At 39.5% G+C, this 20,673-nt stretch overlaps 1 protein-coding gene across 1 annotated transcript in view; it reads right to left on the bottom strand.

The window, feature by feature from the left end:
• Positions 1-20,673, bottom strand: part of LOC125463259 (inactive ubiquitin carboxyl-terminal hydrolase 53-like) — an 89,060-nt gene that overhangs the window by 36,493 nt on the left and 31,894 nt on the right. The window contains exons 8-12 of the mRNA XM_048554343.2: positions 17,267-17,416; positions 15,805-15,967; positions 10,221-10,391; positions 8,214-8,363; positions 3,100-3,766 (exon numbers count right to left, since the gene is read on the bottom strand). Of these exons, the coding sequence (XP_048410300.1) occupies positions 3,100-3,766; positions 8,214-8,363; positions 10,221-10,391; positions 15,805-15,967; positions 17,267-17,416 (1,301 nt within the window). The remainder of the gene's footprint in view (positions 1-3,099; positions 3,767-8,213; positions 8,364-10,220; positions 10,392-15,804; positions 15,968-17,266; positions 17,417-20,673) is intronic.

Raw genomic sequence — 20,673 nt, 5'->3', positions numbered from 1 at the left:
AAAATATCTAGGAGGGAGCACCACTGGAAACCACAGTTGGAGAAACAGCAACCTGGATGAGAATTGTAAATTTGAAAAAAATTACAGGGATGCTGCACTTATCCAAAGATCCTTTGAAGGTGCCTCTGAAGTACACTGTGGCTGAGGTAGAATTTTTAGTATAAAACCTGTGCTCTCTCATACAATGATGTGGATAATAAAATGTGAGGGTGGATGAACACAGCAGGCCCAGCAGCATCTCAGGAGCACAAAAGCTGATGTTTCGGGCCTAGACCCTTCATCAGAGAGGGGATGGGGTGAGGGTTCTGGAATAAATAGGGAGAGAGGGGGAGGCGGACCGAAGATGGAGAGAAAAGAAGATAGGTGGAGTGGACAGTATAGGTAGGGAGGTGGGGAGGGGGTAGGTCAGTACAGGGAAGACGGACAGGTCAAGGAGGTGGGATGAGGTTAGTAGGCAGGAGATGGAGGTGCGGCTTGGGGTGGGAGGAAGGGATGGGTGAAAGGAAGAACAGGTTAGGGAGGCAGAGACAAGTTGGACTGGTTTTGGGATGCAGTGGGTGGAGGGGAAGAGCTGGGCTGGTTGTGTGGTGCAGTGGGGGGAGGGGACGAACTGGGCTGGTTTTGGGATGCAGTGGGGGAAAGGGAGATTTTGAAGCTGGTGAAGTCCACATTTATGCCATTGGGCTGCAGGGTTCCCAAGCGGAATATGAGTTGCTGTTCCTGCAACCTTCGGGTGGCATCATTGTGGCACTGCAGGAGGCCCATGATGGACATGTCATCTAAAGATCGGGAGGGGGAGTGGAAACGGTTTGCGTTTGGGAGGTGCAGTTGTTTATTGCGAACCGAGCGGAGGTGGTCTGCAAAGCGGTCCCCAAGCCTCCGCTTGGTTTCCCAAATGTAGAGGTAGCCACACCGGGTACAGTGGATGCAGTATACCACATTGGCAGATGTGCAGGTGAACCTCTGCGTAATATGGAAAGTCATCTTGGGGCCTGGGATAGGGGTGAGGGAGGTGGTGTGGGGGCAACTGTAGCATTTCCTGCGGTTGCAGGGGAAGGTGCTGGGAGTGGTGGGGTTGGAGGGCAGTGTGGAGCGAACAAGCGAGTCACAGAGAGAGTGGTCTCTCCGGAAAGCAGACAAGGGTGGGGATGGAAAAATGTCTTGGGTGGTGGGGTCAGATTGTAGATGGTGGAAGTGTCAGAGGATGATGCGTTGTATCCGGAAGATGGTGGGGTGGTGTGTGAGAACGAGAACGAACCTTGATGTGGATGTTGGTGATAGCTTGGAGCTCAGCATCAGGGATTGCACAGTAGCAAGCATAGTATGCAGTACATCTGCACACACAGTGCATCAGCAAAAATGGAATGATCAGTGAGATATGATAGGGGGAGGAAGTAGAATTTGTAGATTAAATATGCATTTACAGTTTTATCAGAATATGGACTGACAACACCAGAATCAGGTGATGTTGTGAGGTAGTCGGAAGGCAATTTAAGGTATCAAAAGTTCGGATAAAAATCCAAAAAGTTCTTCAGATGAACACTGTGCTTCAATTGAGTGAGTGACTTGCAGGAGCATGAGGGGCAGATATTAGGAGGGAATGCATCAATAGCGAGATTACAAACTTTGTCAGCAGAAATTCATTGCTTCAGATATGGCACGGTTAATTAGGTATTTTGAATACCTGGAGACTAAATCTAGATAATCCATTCTGCCCATTTAAAAAATATACCATTCTTTCATTTGGTGTTATCTATAATAACATTTTAATCAATACAAAAAATTCAATAAGCAAAAGTGTAGGTATGCATATACAAGAATTTCTCTGCAATACATGAAAAACAGCCATAAAGATGTGAAATTAAGGGAGAAACTAAATACAATATAAGAATTACAAATACAATGTAATTACCTGTCCATTTTGCTTCCATGCCAAAAAAAGTGAAATACTTGTGCACATAAACTATTGAACATAATTTGTATATTAATGATAGAAACAAAAGAGTTTTCTATTTGGAAACACTTCTGGCACTGATGTGAAGGAAAATAGCAAGTTACATGTGATCGTAAGAAGTTAAGATTCAAGTGTAGTCTTCAGGTCACGCTGGGGATAAAGTTTCAAGAATGATCAGACAAGGGCTAAGAAATAACTGAAACACTGGAAATCAAAACGGAAAGGCAGAATTTGGAGGTAATAGTGCAGCAGTTTGGAGAGTGAGGTGCAGTGAGTTTGCAGGAAGCAGAGGCAGGCAAGGCTAAAATTTAAGGATGGTACAGCATATAAAAATTTATGGTAGTTACAATACATTGGTGGAGTCGGAAAGGGAGAGACACATGTAAACCAGGTAGGGGAGAAGGGACAGGTCAGTAAGCAGGTGGTTCAGTAGGTGAGGAAGGGAAGATCATGTACGTTTGTATGCCAAGGCAAAGGGAGAAGCCCATGTGGCAAAGAAATGAATATCAGGTGGATGTTGAGAGCGTGGAACTGTATCTAGTGGCCCTTAATGGCAGAATTGGAGGATGAGGGCAGTTAGAAGGCAGCAGAGACGGCTGAGGCAAAAGAATAGCAGAAGTGGTGGAACACACGAGCAGAGGGAACATTAAGTGAAGAGGAAAAAATGGGGAGGGTAGGACAAGGCTGAATGGTCAGTTGGGAACACAAGCTTTCCCATGATATTTGGTCACTACTGGCATTAAAAAAAAATGAATAAGGAAGACTGGTACCAAGCCTAAAATATTTACTCTGAAATTAGTCACTCTGGGAGACAAAGGGTTTAAAACAACTCTTTTGTCATTAGTGGCACAAAATGTCCTCCTCATGAATTTACACCAATAGCATGAGTAGTTTGATTATAACTTTGTAGGTCAGAAGTAATAAAAGGTGAAGTTTGACACAAAGGTTGTGTACAGACAGGAAACATGTACAGTTTAGTACTTTTCTGAATATTGCAAATATTTAGAGATCTTAACACACTAGGAAATAGCGTGGATTAACAAAATTGCATATAAAAATAAACACTATTTTACTGCTTGAGTTATAGTGCATTAAGAAATTAGAGAGGAAAGGCCTCTCTGATAATTAATGTAAAAAAAAGTTACCTGTTGCTAAATGAATCTTGAATATTCTTCAAGTGCTTTCCATTGAAAGTTTCTCTGGCCAAAGCGTTATGACTAGCTGAGTTATTACTGAGTCGATCATTGCTTTCATACCCTGCTTCAATTTTCTGCACTTGACAACTGGTTTCAGTCATGTTGCTTTTGTCTTTTTCTGGATTTGGTTTTCCATCTGGCTCCAAAGAACTTACACTTCCTTGTTTGAGTTCATCTTCATATATAGTCATTAGTTCTTTGTGTTTTCTGTTCTCTCTCAATACATCATGAGTATTCAGTCCTCTGTTATGCTGTGGTTGGTTAGAAGAACTTGATTTGTGCTTCGGACTGCTTTGCCTTTTGTTTCCATCCTCAAAGATACTGTCCACATTCAGTGTTTCCCGTGATGGTTTCCAAACCTTACCCTTACTTCTATGCCTACCATTGCCTTTGTCCCTTGAATCCTGACTATCAGTATCATATTCACCGAGGCTGCTGCTTTTGTTTTTATTGTCAGAAGCATAAAACAATCGGTTTGATGGCGCTCTTGGTTGTGGAGTAGCTCTACCTTCACTCGAAGGTCCTTTCCTGTGACCACTGTGTACATGTTGATCCCAGAAATGTTTCAGACCGTTCCCATGAGGTGGCGTTCCAGATTTTGAAGGAGATCTATCCTCTGAAGATAGTGTGATCACAATGTAAGAAAATAATAGAATATTAGAAACACAGCATTAATCAGTACAAGAACAAACCAGCACTGTACATGCATAATTTCATAACAGAAAAATTACATTGCTACAGGAAGCATTTAAAAAGGGAGGTTACTTGTTATTACTTTACGGTTGCTAACAAAGATTCTATGCACATCTCCCACTAGAGTTCAATTATTTTCTGCTTCTTAATTCTACAAAACCATAATGTTCCAGCGTTTGTAAAGTATTTCACATGAAACTAATTGCTTGTCTAAACAACAAAGTGACTACGTGGCTTGAGACAGTAGGGATAATGGTCAGATACTCAAATTGGGAGGATGTGACAATCGGTTGCCTGCATGGATCTGTGCTAGGGTCTCAATATTTGTCATGGAATAGATAATGGAATCAAACATTTTCAAAAGATTAATGGGAACAAATAGCTCCTTTGATCTATTCTACCTCTGCTGGTTGGGAGGTCCAGGACTAGGATTCAGAGTCAAAAATTACCATCAGACATTTCAGGGACGAAATTATGAAAGGACAGTATGCACGTTAGAAACGTCAAACTCTCTTCTGTAAATGATAATTGATGCTAGATAAATTGCTAACCTTAGAACTAAATTTGAAAGAGTTCTGGTAACCATATGCATCAATGCAAATAGGGAAACAGTGGATACATAAAATCAAATCACACATCATCTATGATCTTGTTGAATGGTACAAGAGAATCAAGTGACTAAATAGCCTTTACCAATTCCCATTTTCTAAAATACAAATTATTGCTTTCTGAAATGGAAACACATTTCATCCAAGTAACCTCTCAATAGCTCAGGTAGTTCTCTGCTTTATGATTCCAAGCATAACAAGATTTTAAAATGATAATAAACTGTTTTGCAGAAATGCTGTATGATGTGGCACATGGCATGAACAGACCTGATCAACATATTACTAAGTAAATGTTTTTAATTGTGTTATTAACCCAATTGCTAATTGCTCTGTCAGAGACAAACCCACACCAGTGTGTCCAGGCGCGCCAAAAAAAAGGAAAAAAAAAAATCGATGCCCATCAGTATCTATCAATAACTAATCAACCAGAAAGTCTGCAGATTCAGAAACAATATCAAGAGCCCACAGAGATAATGGGAACTGCAGATATGGAGAATCTGAAATAACAAAGTGTGGAGCTGGATGAACACAACAGGTCAAGCAGCATCTTAGGAGCAGAAAAGCTGACGTTTCAGAAGGATCTAGGACCGAAACATCAGCTTTTGCGCTCCTAAGATGCTGCTTGGCCTGCTGTGTTTATACAGCTCCACACTTTGTTATCTCAAGAGCCAACGGCACAGTGGCTCAGTGTTAGCACTGCAGCCTCACAACGCCAGGGACCCGGGTTTGATTCCAGCTTCGGGCAACTGTCTGTGTGGAGTTTGCACATTCTCCCAGTGTCTGCGTGGGTTTCCTCTGGGTGCTCCGGTTTCCTCCCACGGTCCAAAGATGTGCAGGCTAGGTGGATTGGCCATGCTAAATGCCCGTGGTGTTCAAGGGTGTGTGGTTTATAGGGGGATGGGTCTGGGTGGGATGCTCCAAAGGGCGGTGTGGACTTGTTGGGCCGAAGGGCCTGTTTCCACACTGTTGGGAATTTAATCTAATCTAACTGTCAGAATTCCAGGTCCTCAGAACTGAAGGGAGGTTTCATCAAAACTACAAAGTAGTCTTGGAACTATTTCAGTAATCAAAGAAAGAAAACTGCAGAGTCAGTTAAATAAGACATTAAAGATTGAAAATAGAAGGGGTGTTACTCTGCGATTGAGTATTTTAAAAATATATTGCTGGGGAAAAGGCTAAATCTCTGTTGTTGTGAAGATCAAGATCTTTTCAAATTAACTTTCATTTGGCTTTGTTTGTTGATTTTTCTTTTTTGTAATAAATTTGTGTTTTGTTCATGAACACTGGCAGCCTAGCATGAATATTTCCAGCAACTAACAACCATAGCAACCAACTACAAAAGTGAAATTTATGATCTAACAAGTCTCGTTTCACCCTGGAACCTGACTTGTCCAGTATTACCATCTGCTGAGACTATCACTCAAAAAAAGGTAAGTATAGGTGAACCAAACCTTGTCCCCATATCTACAGACGCCTTGATTTTAGCAGGGATCATAACACATTTTCATTACTTTGAAGATTTTTAGAAGTTCCCATACATTTCATTCTTTATTGTTTCAACTGACATTTTTACCTAAATTTTAGCCTAAAACCAAAGACATTACATCTTATTCGAATTCATTCTATCCCTTAGTCAGAGTAATACAGCATGGAAGCATGCCCATTGGACCAAACTGATCCATGCTGACCATGGCGTCCACCCAACTAATTCCAGTTGCATGCATTTGGTCCACATCCCACTGAACCATTCCCATCCTTGTACTTAACCAAATGTTTTTTAAATGTTGCTATTGTACCTGCCTCAACCACTTTTTCCTAGCAGCCTATTCCACATACGCATCACTCTGCATGAAGAAGTTGCGCTTCACATTCTTCTTAAATCCTTCCCTTCTTACCTTAAACCTCTGCCCTCTAGTTTTCAATTCCCCATCCCTGGAAAAAGACTATATGCATTCATCCTATCTATGCCCCTCAGGATTTTATACACCTCAATAAAGTCACCCCTCAATCTCCTACGTTTCAAGGAATAAAGTGGCCAACATGGCCAATATCCTGGCCAACCTCTCCATATAATTCAGGCCAACTAGTTCTGAAAACACCTACATAATTAAACTAGAAAGTGTGCAAAGGAGATTTGTCTTTTCTATAACAGGGTGACCAAAACAGCACAGAATACTCCAAGTGCAGACTCAATGACTTACACAACTATAACATAACATCCTGACGCCTCTACTCAATGCCTTGACCAATGAAGGCCAGCATGCTAAATCCCTTCTTCACCACCCTGTCTACCTGTGACATCACTTTCAACAATCTATGTACTTGTACTCCTTGGTCCCTCTGTTCAACAACACTCCTCAGGACCTTACCATCTATTGTATAAAGCCTACTTTTGTTTGACTTTCCAAAGTGCAACACCTCACATTTACCTGTATTGAATTGCATTGGCCAACCCTCAGCCTACTTCCCCATCTGATCAAGATTCCTCGCTGTCAATAGTACCTCCTAATTTTGTATCATCCTCAAACTTACTAATCATGCCTTGTTCATTCACATCCAGATCATTTATATGTACATAGAGTAACAAAGGTCCCAGCACTGACCCCTATGGCACACCACTAGTCACAGGCCTCCAGTCAAAGAAACAACCTTCAACTATCACTCTCTGCTTCCTACTATTGAGCTAATTTCAACTTCAATTATCTAGGTCTCCCTGCATCCCATGCCACTTAACCTTCATGACTATCCTGCCATGTGGGATCTTGTCAAAAGCCTCACTGAAGTCCACATAAGCAAATCCACTGACCTACCCTCATCTATCCTCTTTGTTACCTTTTCAAAAAAACGCAAAGATTTGTCAGACTTGGGCAACTTTTAGTTATATTTAAAACATTGCTAGTTTGAAACTTTGCAACACCAACATACTGCTTGAAATTAAACACCAGTAGTGATCCTTGTATCCTGTTACCATTTCTAGGTTCAACATTGCGCAACTAATTACGTAGGTATAACCTTCCAAGGCAAGTACAGCTTAGAAATAACAGATGTACAATATGAACAGAATATAATTTTTCAATGTTTATTACTTTGGGCACGTAAAATCAATAATGCAGTTGAAAAATGCTGGCATAAATATAAAAGCATAGCCTGGATTAACATGAAGATCAAGTGGTGTTCAAAATGTATGGGGAAGACAAACCATCTTTTAGTATTATACTTATATGTAAAAAAAAAACCTTTGGGATCCATGAACATTTCAATTAATAATGGGCTGGAAGATTTCTATATATATTACAAATGAGGCTTACAAAGAAGCCTTTAGTACATATTCTTGAACAATTAGTTAATACGGATCATCAAAACAAGGGTATTTCTACATTAATTCCTTTCTAACTAGGTCTGCTGCAAGTATTGCACTATGGAAGTGGAAACGCTCAATGTTCTAGAAGTCCAAATCAACCACCCATCATCTTGAATACTATCTTCACTGTATGAAAATAATACTTTGCTTTATTTCATTTGAGCACAAAAGCAGCAGGTAAAACATTAATCATTTAGATTTGGACTTCCAATTACAGTCAAAGGGAATGGAAGTATTGGTCTAGCTCAAAATCAGAAGACAAGAGGAAAACAATTTATTTCTCTTCTTAAAGGTGGGCAACAGCAAGAAAGTTTTAAATTGCTGGTATATCACTGTTCAAGTAAATTATTTACAGGATCAGTGCCGATCTCTACAGTAAAATGCAAGTCAAAAACATGAACCTTTCTGTCTGCCGTAGTCAGCTCTTCTTGTTAGCTTATCATTTTCTATTTTCAGGGGTTGTGAAGAACTCCTCGCATTGTGTGGCTTTTGAGCCTGATCTTTTGAACGGTCTCGGAATCGAAAAGGATTTTCATCAGGAAATACTTTAACTGTAAAAACACAAGTGTACGTTTTTGTTCAATAGTGATATGCCATATAATGCTACGAATGAAAGAAAATGTAGATCACTTTCTTACATCTGAAAATGTGTTTGGACTATCATGCACTTTTTATTGCTACAAGTTAAAGGGTATAAAAACAAATGTATGTAAGACAATGTTTGTATTTGTTAACGATTGTGATGAAGTCAAGGCTTATAACCTTCAAAGCTGTTGTCCAACAAGCAAAATAGTGAACAAACTTTTAATCATTTGACAGTAGGAAGGAAAGAAAGTGAGGTTTATCATGTTCGAGGGTAATAAGCATGGATTATCAGTAAATACAAGTCAAACACCAGTATTCATTTGTATATATTTCATTTCTGACTGTGTTGCTGCCACAACACAGAAGCTGTGAACATATTATTTTAAAAGTGAATTTATTAAAGATAACCTTTCAAGAGTCCTCTGAAAATAAAACCTGTACACAAGAAATCGGGCAAACAAGGAGTGAGATAAGTGAGCACCATTTCCTACTCAACTCAGCAGAAATTCTCTTCACAGTAATATAGCAATGAGACTAGAGAAAGCGGTGTCCAATTATGCCTACACTACTGACTGTTTCCAGCTCTTCAGGCATCCAATGTGTGAGATCTAATATTAAACATTAAGTGCAGGAGTCAGAAAAGACAGCAAGCTTTCTTCAAAATTAAGTTAAACACCTGGAATTTGACATCAAGTTAGTGATTGAAGTAGTGACCATGTTAACATTTAAGAACAGGTCAAATACGTAGGTGATGGTGGATGGAATAATGGAACGTAACAGGCAGAGGGAGTAAAGGTACAGTTCACATAGGAGATAACCACCAACAAAAGGCTAATTGGGTCCAAGGTCTTTTAGTTATGTTACAATTACTATCTTAAACTATACAAATTCAACACTTGTTTCCCAACCTCAAATTAATATGTTCAAAACATTTTTATTCATTTCGCTGAACAAAAAAAATCATATGAAGATAATAACCTAAAATTTCTTGGCAAATCTAAGGAAACATCATGGAACTCTTTTACATTTCAGAGCTAAAAAACATGAGTGAATATTTATACTACAAACAAAAACAAAGCAGTGGAGAAAATTTGAACATAGCTATCTGATATAAATTCAATAATTTCCTTTCAAGTTAGAGGGATAAGAAACTGCATGCGCTAGACATTTAGAATGCTAAACATATTTAACAATCACTAGAACATACATTATAAATAAAGGTACTAACAATATCGAAAAGCAATAAATCAAAGTATCTGGAGAAAAAAAAACGTGGAAGCCAAGAAATCAGAAAAAAATATTTCTTGAAAAACTCAGCATCTGTGGACAGAAAGCAGAGTTAATGTTTCAGGTCCAGTGACCCTTCTTCAGAGGGATCTGGAGTTGGATCCAGTATAGGAAGCAATCCTGAAACTTCAAAATGCATGAAGATGAACAAACCACAAAGAACAAATTAGTATATTGCTGGACAATGGGTAGCATTAAGTATTCCTGATTCCCATTGGTCACTAAACAAAGCACAGCCACTTGTCACATACTAGTTACATTTTGTGGTGTAAGAAGCCAGTGAGGCCTAATGAAATTGTTCAACACCGCTTGAGGCCAAGAGTGTTAAACTATATTTAAAACTGTACATTTTAAAATCCCCAGTGAAGAAAAGCTAAGAGTTCAGTGAGCAATTTCCAAACACTTCAGACAATTTGAGAACATAGAAATAAATTAGCTTTATAGTGCTGCAAAACTCTATTAAGTGATAATAGACAGGGCTGCTAGAGTACACAAGTTTAAAATGAATAGTATCAAAATAAATAAATTATACTTACTTAGCCCTCGACCTCTACTATCTTGAATGAAACCCCTCTGGAAACCTCCTTTAGTATTCAATGGTTGTTTTGGAGGCATTTTCTGATTACTTGCTTTTGACAATTGGCCTTCGGTTCCAACTTCCCTTACATGGTCAATTGATCTGGCAGCAGATATTTGCATTTCTTTTTCTATTAGATAAAATATGTATATTCAGTTTAAATGCATGAATAAGGCCATCTGACTTCAGGATTTTTCACTACCATTGTCAGCATTAATGAAATGACATTCAAGGCTTCTGACCTCAACTTGAAGCAACTACTGCTTTGTTGGCACCAGGCAAAGCTGATCAAAATTAACCTCGCAAATTATGCACACCATCCGAATTTCCTCTCTAATTTTAAACAAGGTTCACATGCGAGCTTTAATCTTTGCTCCTTAGATGATGTTACAATGAGCTCATGTAAGATCGCACATAATCAGACGTACAAAGTGTTTTCCATTCATTCACAGGCTTTGGTCTTTGCTGGGTCAGCCATGATTCACTGCTCATCCTAATTACAATGGTGGTCAGTTGTCTTCTTGAACCATTACAATCCTTATGATGCAGAATACCCAGAGTGATGTGGGAGGGAGTTCCAGGATTTTGACCAGTGACAGTGAAGTAATAGCGATATCCTTTCCAAATCAGAATAGTGGGGGTCTTGGAGGAAACCTTGTAAGAAGTGATGATTTTGTGCGTCTTTTGCCCTTGACCTTCTAAATGGCAGGGATTACAGTTTTGGAAGGTGATGTTGGAAGTGTGTTGGCAAATGCAGCGCATTTTGTTAACTGGTGTCCAGCTTCTAGAATATTGTCCCAGTCTCCCATCCAGGCATTGGGAGACAGAAGGGGAGCTATTTCCTGCAGAATATTAACATCCTGGGAGTTACTATTAAACAGAAACTAAAAGCTGGAATTGCCATATAAATATTGTGCCGACAACAGGTTGGAAGCTAGGAATCTTGCAACAAGTAACACCTGTCCCGACTCCTCGAAGCCCACTGAGCAATTGTATAAATCAGGATTGTGATAGAATGCTCCTCACACAAAAAAAGCTTGACATCAGCCAATTCAAAGTAGCCTCCTTGACTGGCAGAACATACACATATTTTCATTCCATCCACCATCAACACTCAGTAGCAGCAGCATGCAATATCTATGAGATGCTCTGCAGAAATTCAACAAGGCTCCTTGGACAGTAGCTTCAAAACTCACAGCATCTAGCATCCAGGAGGACAAAGACAGTACACACATGGAAAAATCACCAACTCAAGTTGCACTTCAAGCCACCCATCAGCCTAACTTGGAAATTTAATCACTATTCTTCCACAGAATCCCTACAGTGAAGCAGTCTTTGGCCCATCAAGTCTGTACTGACTGTCCGAACAGCATCTCACCTAGTAGCACAAGGATTAGTCCTAGGTCCTCAGTTATTTACTACCTATATTAATGATACGGAGGAGAAACAAAGTATAATGAGTTTACATTTGTAACATAAAAATAGGTGGGAGGGCATGTTATAATAAGGCCACAGGAATCTGTAAGGTTGAGCAAGAGGGCAAAAACCTGATAGATGGAGCTTAATGTCAGAGTGTGTGAGGTGACGTACTTTGGGAGGAAGAATCAAAACGTAAGACTATCATTTAGATCGACAGAGATTCTAAAACCGTACAGCACAGAGGATGTATTTGTGTGTGTGACAATCAGAGAAGGCTCAAATTAGGGAGCATAGTTACAGACTAATGGGGCATTCATTTAAAATGGAGGTGTGAAAAGATTTCTTTAAGAGTAGTTTCACTAAGCCATACAGTTGTGATGCTAAATGCTAGAAAGTATTTAAAGAGACAGATTTTGGAAATACCAAGGAGTTGAGGGTTAAGAGATGGTACAGAAGAGAAACTTAGGCAGATCAACTACAATCTTAAAAGAATGACAGGGCAGGCTTGAGGGGCTGCAAGGCCTACACCTGCTTCAATTTTTTTTTAAACTGCTGCATTCCACGTGCGAGGATTTAAATTCTGGAATTCTCTCCCTATAATCATTGAATTTCTATCTAAATCAAATGGACTGCACTGGTTCAAGACAGCAGCCTACCATCATGTTCCCAGGGGTAATGAGGGTTGAGCCAATTTCTCGAACAGAGTGGCTTGGTAGGCCATTTCAGGGGGAAGTTAGGAATCAACCAAACTGCTGTGTCAAATGTAGATCAGTCCAAGTAAAAAGGGCATATTTCTTTCCATAAAGATTACATTTTACAACAACTGAGGATAGTTTCATGGTTATCATTATCAAGACTAGTTAATTGAATTTCACCAATTGCTATCATGAGATTTGGACTTGCAAGCCCAGGGCACTAGCCTGAATCACTTGCTAGTAACATTGCCACCATGGCACCACTCCCTACATAATTTTCACAGTCAGATGAGCTGGGTATTGGTTTGTCATTTTCCAGCAATGCCAGGTGAATGTCATTTCTCCCCGCGCCCCCCCCCTCAAAAAAAAAAGAAATGACTACTCGAGATTTTCCTGGGCCCTACCTTTTAAATTCTGGCTGCTATTTTTAGATTTTCAGTGATTCCTATTTCATTCTCACCAACTCATTAAGTGAGATTTTCTAATTAACCCGTTCTGGGACGTCATTTCACATCTGTGCAATAGGTTGGGCTTTTATCTGAGCCCCCTGACTCAGAGGTTGTGATGCTGTCACTGCTCCACACTTTTAGTTGATGCACTCATGTGCAGTAACATCACTTCTGAATCTGCGTTTACATATTGTAAGAATTCATCAACAACCTCAATAATTATGTCTGCTCCATTAAAAGTGAAGCCACAGCACACAAGGAAAGCATTAATTCCCTACATGCCAGCCTTTTTGAATTGGCATAAGACAACAGGTACTAGTCAGCAATGAACGTAATTTTCTTTCTCAAAAATAGGGACACAATTCTGTATAAAAATTAGCCAACATCCTAATCACAAATTCTGCAGGTTGGAGAAACCAATGGTTGCATGTTTGTCACTGTGCCAGTAATTCAAATGATTCTGACTATGAAAAACTCCTCGAGATGTCTTAACATGTAAATGTGATTCTTTAAGAAAAAAAGCCTCTTCAATATTAAATTATCTAACTGTGCGTTCATTATAATAACATCAAATTCATTCAACCCTGCACAGATAATATCCCCTGAACTTCTTCAGCCACAAACCAGAAATTAATTGACAAGGAACTTGTTACCTCAATTCTCCTTGTTCTCAGTTAGCTGCATATCGTACAGTTAAAAATCAAAGACTGTTCTCTTCCCAGGGCCGTAGCTTCATGAACCACATTCTCCTGCTTCCTCTAGTTTGGCCTTGGCGAACCACATTTCCTCCAATCTTGCTGCCATTCACCTTCTAATTGCTACTGTAATCACTGGCCGCTTCTTTTTGATAATTGTTGCTGATTGAGTCTACCAGCACCAAATGCAAGAAAGAACCAGTCAATGATTAGATTTCATTTAATGGTGGACAGGGCCTCTTTTCTGACTGGTCATCCAAGCAACCGAAATTTGTTAAGTACTTGGTGACTTTGGGGATGAATTTGCCCACCAACTGTATGTACTTCCAGCACGGGAAGTGAATATAGAAAAGGTGCTTTTTAAATTGACAGAAGCTGGTAAAGTATCGCTAGAAGAATCTGTGTATTCCTGGATGAAATTCAAGATTCCAAGATACAAGTATCTAAGAAGAAAATTAACAAAACACAACAAGCACGTAGCAAAGTGAGTAGTTTGGTGATCTTTAGTGCAAAAGATTAAAAGATGAGAGCAATAAAGTCTTACAGAAAACGTTATGATCATGAGACCAAAACTGGAGTACTGTGTATAGCTTTGGACTCCTTCCCAAAGGAAGGATACACTAACCTTCAGAGGGTATTTTTGCAAATGGTTCACCAGGTGATTCCTGGGAGAGATTAAGTAGATTAGGCATTCATCCAAAATGCAGTTCAGTAGAGCTTGTCGTTCTTCTTTAATCAGGCAGCAACATAAGAGCAGGAGTAGGCCATTCAAGCCATCAAATTTGCTCCAGTCTTCAGTTAGAAAATGGTTCAGCTCTCTTAATGCTACTTTCCCCACAACATTTTCAAATCCCTTGATGTCATTAGTTTCATATAACTGTCAATTTCTATCCCAAATATGCTCAGTGATTCAAGTTTCTACTGGCCTCTAGGCTACAAAATTCCAGAGATTCTTCATACTGAGTAAAGAAGTTCCTCCTTAGGCTGGTCCTAAATCGACAGTCTTAAAATAAAAGGCAATGTCCCTGGTTTCTAGAGTCCATAACCAGAGGAAACTTCCTTTCTACATGTACCGTCTACTCCTCTTAAAATTTGTGCACATCTCCAAGAGATCACCTCATTATTCTAAACTTCTGAAAATACAAGCCGAGCTACAACAATCTCTCCTAAAGCAATCCTGCGATCTCAGGAATTGGATCTGTTGAACCTGCATTGCCCTCCCTCTCTGGCAAGTATATCCTTGCTCAGATACAAAGAGCAAAAGTGCAGAATAGTCCAGATGTGTTATCACTGATATTGCATACAATAGCTGAAAGGGATTTTACTTTGCTACTCAAATTTTCTTGTGATGAAGGACAACATGCCATTTACTTTCTTAACTGTTGTGCTGCACAGTAGCTTTCAGGTGATTCATGGCAAAGGGCATCAATATTTTCCAGTTTTTCACCAATGTAGAAATGCAATGATGTTGCTTTTCCCTCTTTCAAAGTGGATAACTTTTTAATTAATCACATTATGTTCCACCTGCCATGTACCTACCCAATACCAATTATGCCACATAAAATGTAGTAATAAGATATTCTGCACACAGCCCTTTTTCTGTGGTTTGAATTGAGATTTCTACTTCAACTAAAGCAGAAGATTTTGATTTGGAGCAAGATAAACATCGAACTGAATATGGCTAAATTTGTTTTGCTGGTATTGATGTGTGTGTGTTGGGCAGGAAACTGGGGAGAAAATAAAACTGCTTTCCTATGGAAAAGTTGCACTGGATCCATTACATCAACCTATGATGAATGCTGTCGTTTAGTTTAAAGAAACCTGACACCCCCAAAGCTGCAGCACTTAGTAGGGACCGCACTGAAGTGTTGGCTTTTAGTTGTTTTGGAGTGGACAAGGTCTTCTAGCTCAGGGTTAAGATTGCAATCACAAATTCAAGCTGACATTTAACAAATATTTTAAAACAAGAGCTACTGGTACTAATTCCCAATTAATACACTTTTAGAATTACTGCAATGGATAAGAGAACATACAAATTAATAAATGGATCCAGTGCAACTTTTCCAAAGGAAAGCAGTTTTATTTTCTCCCCAGTTTCCTGCCCAACACACAAACATCAACACCAGCTCATTGGCAAATACATTTGCCAGTTTACACAACACAAAATAAATGATAGACTAAGCATGATGAATTACAAACAGAATCTAAAAAGTTACGATACTTGACATGGGTATAAAGACTTAAATTAAAAATTTTAAAGTCTTTTTTAAAAGATGTAAACTCACCTGAGACCTCTCCATCTGTTCTACAGTGAGCAGACTGTAGATTTTGAATCGTTACATCCTCTGTATTGACCGGCAAACCATTGGGATTAGCATAAAACAACAGCAGGGGTTGGAAGTGACCTCGGACACACTTGGAGAGCACATCTTTCCACTTTGATCCAACCTATCAGATGAATTTTTTTTTTAAAAACTGAAATGGCTTACATAAATCATACATAACAGATCTAGTTGTAATGTGGCTTTTAATTGAACAGCTGGAGTTGTAAAGCCAAACTCTGCAGCAGCCACACTTGGGAGTCAATAGCTAGAACTTGAGTATTGAGGTCCGAGAAAGGATTGCTCTTGACAGGAGAAACACCTTGACTGCCCAGTTCGTAGGGAACCATGAGGTCATTAACCATAGCTGGGGCAGTAAAGATTGACTGGAAGATTGTTTCTCATTCCTCATAGGGTACCATGAGTAGACTGCCCAGAAGAAGGAACCTAACTCAGTACCTCTTTCAAAGGTTTTCACTCTTTCTTCACCAAACTATTGCAGAGCTGCTCAGATGGCTTTAGTATATTCAGAAGTAGGAACTGCTAGCCTGATATTCAAATACTGAGTCCAGCCAATTGCCTTATCACGTCTCTCTCTTCCAACTAACATCTAACCTTCAATAGCAACTTGTTGTCCTGTCTGTCAGGTTTAAGTACTGGCTTGGGGAAGAAAAGAGAGGATTTTAGACTAATAGTCTGAGTAATTTGTTAGTGGTTTTAAGAGTGCCATCCTTAGAATTTTGTAAAGCACTTGTCATTAGTAATAAATAGTTATTCCCGTTTTAGGTCAAACAAATGGTGTCAGAAGTCTTCGTAGTAAGTGTAGCTCAGGGACAGTAAATCGAAATTCTGGTCAACTGGGAGGAGCTATTGCAGTAATGTCATAAAGCATGCATCACATATGACAGACCCATGGTTCTCCACTTTGTGATTGTCCTTGTGATTAATTCATTATGACAAGTCATATGGTTACCCAACCTTTGGATTAATTTAAGCAATCTTTTCATTTCAAACACTCCTTGTAGTAGAAAACATTCTAAATATTACTGATGAGAAAAATTCCTCATAAATTACAAGAGATTTATTAGCAACTACATTATACATGATCTCAAGCATTGCCTTTTCCATATCATGGTTTTGTATCAAATCCAAACTTTTTGAGGCAGACTCAGGGGGCCAACTGTTCTTTAGCTGCCAATAAATTTTAATGCTCTATTGTTCACCTCCTCAACTCTCCCTTTTCAAGAGAAAGAAGCACATGCTTGTTCAATTCTTACTGACATATATAATTTTTTTCCCATATTCTGCCCAAAAAGGATTTAAAAATTTTCACTGTCATTTTAGAAAAGTAATCCAAATACCAAAATGGTGCATTGTAGAAACTGGATGCACCAACGTATACACAAATTATTAATATAAAGCTCACCTCCTTAACTGTAGCATCATCAAAGAAAATCCACTTGGAGCTTTTTGTATGAAAGGCAAAGGTGCAATAGTGTCTGCTAGAATAGCATACCATTCCAACAAGAACCAATTCACTTCTCTTAGCCTGTTCATCAGTTGCTTGGAAGAAAAGCTTTTTTTTTAAAAAAAACGCACATTAATAAAGCTTAGTCATTGCATATTTTTAATTGTGAAGTTTTATGCTTTATTTCCTCATAAAAGGATTATTATTATATGGTTAGATTTTTAACAAAATAACTTCTCTCTACCCATGTTACATATCAAAGATAAACCATATAGATCTCATCAATACAACATTTATGAAATTAAATTTGAAGTACTGAATCGAGTGCTACGTAAAGCATAAAGTTAATTTCTTTTAACAATGTAATATCCTTCCCAGTGAGTGTCCTTCACATCTTTGACGTTATTTCTGGAAGTCTAGTCCACCTACTCCCTAAAGCAGGAAATCCTTATCAACACCAGAAAGTCTATTATAATGTACAGAGTATTTTGGCTACATTTTGACCATTAAAATTGAGACAAACAGAAAATGTAGGGCGGATTTAATTATGTTTACAGCTGAAAGAACGAATGATCAGGTTCCTGAATTAAGTCCATTAGACTATCAGATATAACAGCAGAATTAGGCCAATTGACCAACCAAGTCTGTTTTGCCATTTGATCATGGCTTACGTGTTTCTCAACTCATTCTCTTGCCTTCTCCCCATAACCTCTGATCCCCTTACTAATCAAGAATCAAATAACTTCTGTCTTAAAAACACTCAGTGGCAAGACTTCTGTGGCAATGAGTTCCACAGGTTCACCACTTTCTAGTGAAGAAGCTCCTTATCATCTCAGTTCCAAAGGGTCATGCCCTCACTGAGGCTGTGCCACTGGGTCCTGGTCTCCGCTATGAGTGGAAATAGCATCTCCACCTGGGCCTTTTTTTAACGTTTCAATGATAAAACTCCCCCTCATTCTTCTAAACTCAAAGCAAGTACAGACCAAGGGTCGTCTTGAATGCTCCTTGTATGAGGAGCCCTCATCCCTGAAATCAATCTTGTAAACCTCCTCGAGACCTCCAAGACCAGCACATCCATCCTTAGAAATCAGGCCCAAAGCAACACACAATATATCATGTATGGACTGACCAGAGTCTGACACATTATCAGCAGTACATCGCTGCTCTTGTATTCTAGCCCTTGAAATGCATGTTAAAATTTCATTTGCCTATATAACTGCCAATTGAACCAGTGGTAGTCACTGAAAATATTCCTAAGAGGTTGTCAATATACTCCTAACAAAATGACAAAGTTTATTCCAAACAAAAGAATAAAAAACTATTTCAGACTATGTAGAAATTATTTTAAACAATTTAAGGTAAACATATCAGCATAAAAGATTCAGCTTCTCCAACAACAACCTTACAATTTTACAGTGTTTCTACTTTAAAATTCCTTTATTGATTGGTACAGATATACAATGGCATAAACTAGTCTCTAATCCTGCACCTACACAAGTACCGATTTCAACACAATTGTGTTGAGGCAAGCACACTAGACATTTCTCAGCGAATGGAAGGTGACAATTAGATTATAAAGAGATTGGAGTGACAGCAGTCAAGACTTCCCTTACAAGTAACCAATGAGCAGTCCAGTTAGCCAAAAAAAAACCTGGTTTTAAGTGGAGCTCAACAATCCAGTTATTATGACAAAACAAAGTGATATGGAGCTTGCATTGCATAGAAGGAAGAAGGCTCTCAAGTGCTCAGTACAGGTACTGGTTATCATAGAGCTATAGCAGTATTGAAAGACAGAAGAAGTGACAAAGCTGACTACAAGTTAGAATCTCCACAGTGTGGAAGCAGGACATTTGGCCCATTCAGTCCACACCAACTCCTCCAAAGAGCATCCCATCCAGATACAGCTCCCCTAGGCTATTCCTGCATTTCCCATGGCTAATCCACCCAGCCTGCAGATCCCTGAACATTATGGGTAATTTAGTATGGTCAATCCACCTAACTTGCACATCTTTGGACTGTGAGAGGAAGCCAGAGCACTCTGAGGAAACTCACACAGACACAGGGACAATATGCACACTCTACACAGACAGTTGCCAGAGGCTGGAATCAAACTGGAGTCCCTGGTGCTGTGCGGGAGCATGCTAACCACTGAGCCAACCTAGTTGGGGAGTGTAATTCACTGAAAATGGAGGCGGTGAAGGAAATGTATTCACTGGAGATCTAAAGCTGTTTTATTACTGTACTGAATAAATGATATTCAGAAGGGAAAAGCATAAACAACTTCAATGTACCACAAGCCAAGCAATAAGAAGGGAAAAGAGTATAGGAAAACATACGAGAGAAATCCTGGAACAAAGTGCAATTCGCAGTTCGAAGGCTCGACAGAAAGTGGTTGTATTTCTAAAAATTCTAAGGTACAAGGTGAGGGACACCTGTAATAAAGCAAATAGAATTTCTGAAAGGGACAGTGAGTAATATGAAGTCATGGTTCACAATGTGAATCAATGGGAGTGGTAACAAGAATATGGAACCCGAAAGTTCTTGAGTAGATTTGTAACTCGGGTTGTAGATACTGTGGTTGGTTTGCTCACCGAGCTTGTTCATGAGTTCATAGACGTTTCATTACCCTGCTGTTATCATCATCAGTGCAGCCTCTGATGAAGCGCTGTTGTGATTTCCTGCCGGGTGTTTAAACTCTGAGGTCCAATGGAATTGGTTACCTCATTTCCAGTCGTTCTTCGCAGTGGTGTGTGTGTACTGAGTCTAATTCTACGTGTTCATTGATGGCCTTCTTGGTGGAGAATCAAGCGTCTAGAAATTCCCGTACTTGTCTCAGTTTGGCCTGTCCCAGGATCTTGATGTTGTCCGAATCGAACTGGTGATTCTCCTTATCCGTGCGAATGGAGACGAGTGACTACTGGTCATGTCTTTCTGTTGCTAGTTGGTATTCGTGGATTCTTGTGGCCAGTTTCCTTCCTGTCTGTCCAATGTAATGTTTGTCACTGCCTTTGAATGGGATCTTGTGTACCACATTGGTTCTGTCCATAATGGGTAAGGGGTCTGCAAACTAATGAAAGAGCTCAGCGAGCGAAACAACCACAGCATCTACAACCCAAGCTACAAATCTACCCAAGAACCTTAAACACCTTCGGGCGCAATACGCTCAAATTAGCCAGGAAATGGGAAACCTACGCCAAACGGCAGAGTGTTACCCGTGAGCAACTCCACTTCCTGCATGGATGCCTCAGGAACCAGGTATTACTGCAGTGTTAGATACAAACCTCCCATCAACAACTGACATGCACGTAGGACAGCAGAACACAATGGCCGCAGAATGGTAAAGATAACGATTAACGACACGCACA

Source organism: Stegostoma tigrinum, chromosome 1, assembly GCF_030684315.1.
Source record: "Stegostoma tigrinum isolate sSteTig4 chromosome 1, sSteTig4.hap1, whole genome shotgun sequence".
NCBI classification, from domain to species: Eukaryota; Metazoa; Chordata; class Chondrichthyes; order Orectolobiformes; family Stegostomatidae; genus Stegostoma; species Stegostoma tigrinum.
This window is presented reverse-complemented; position numbering and strand designations above follow the sequence as displayed.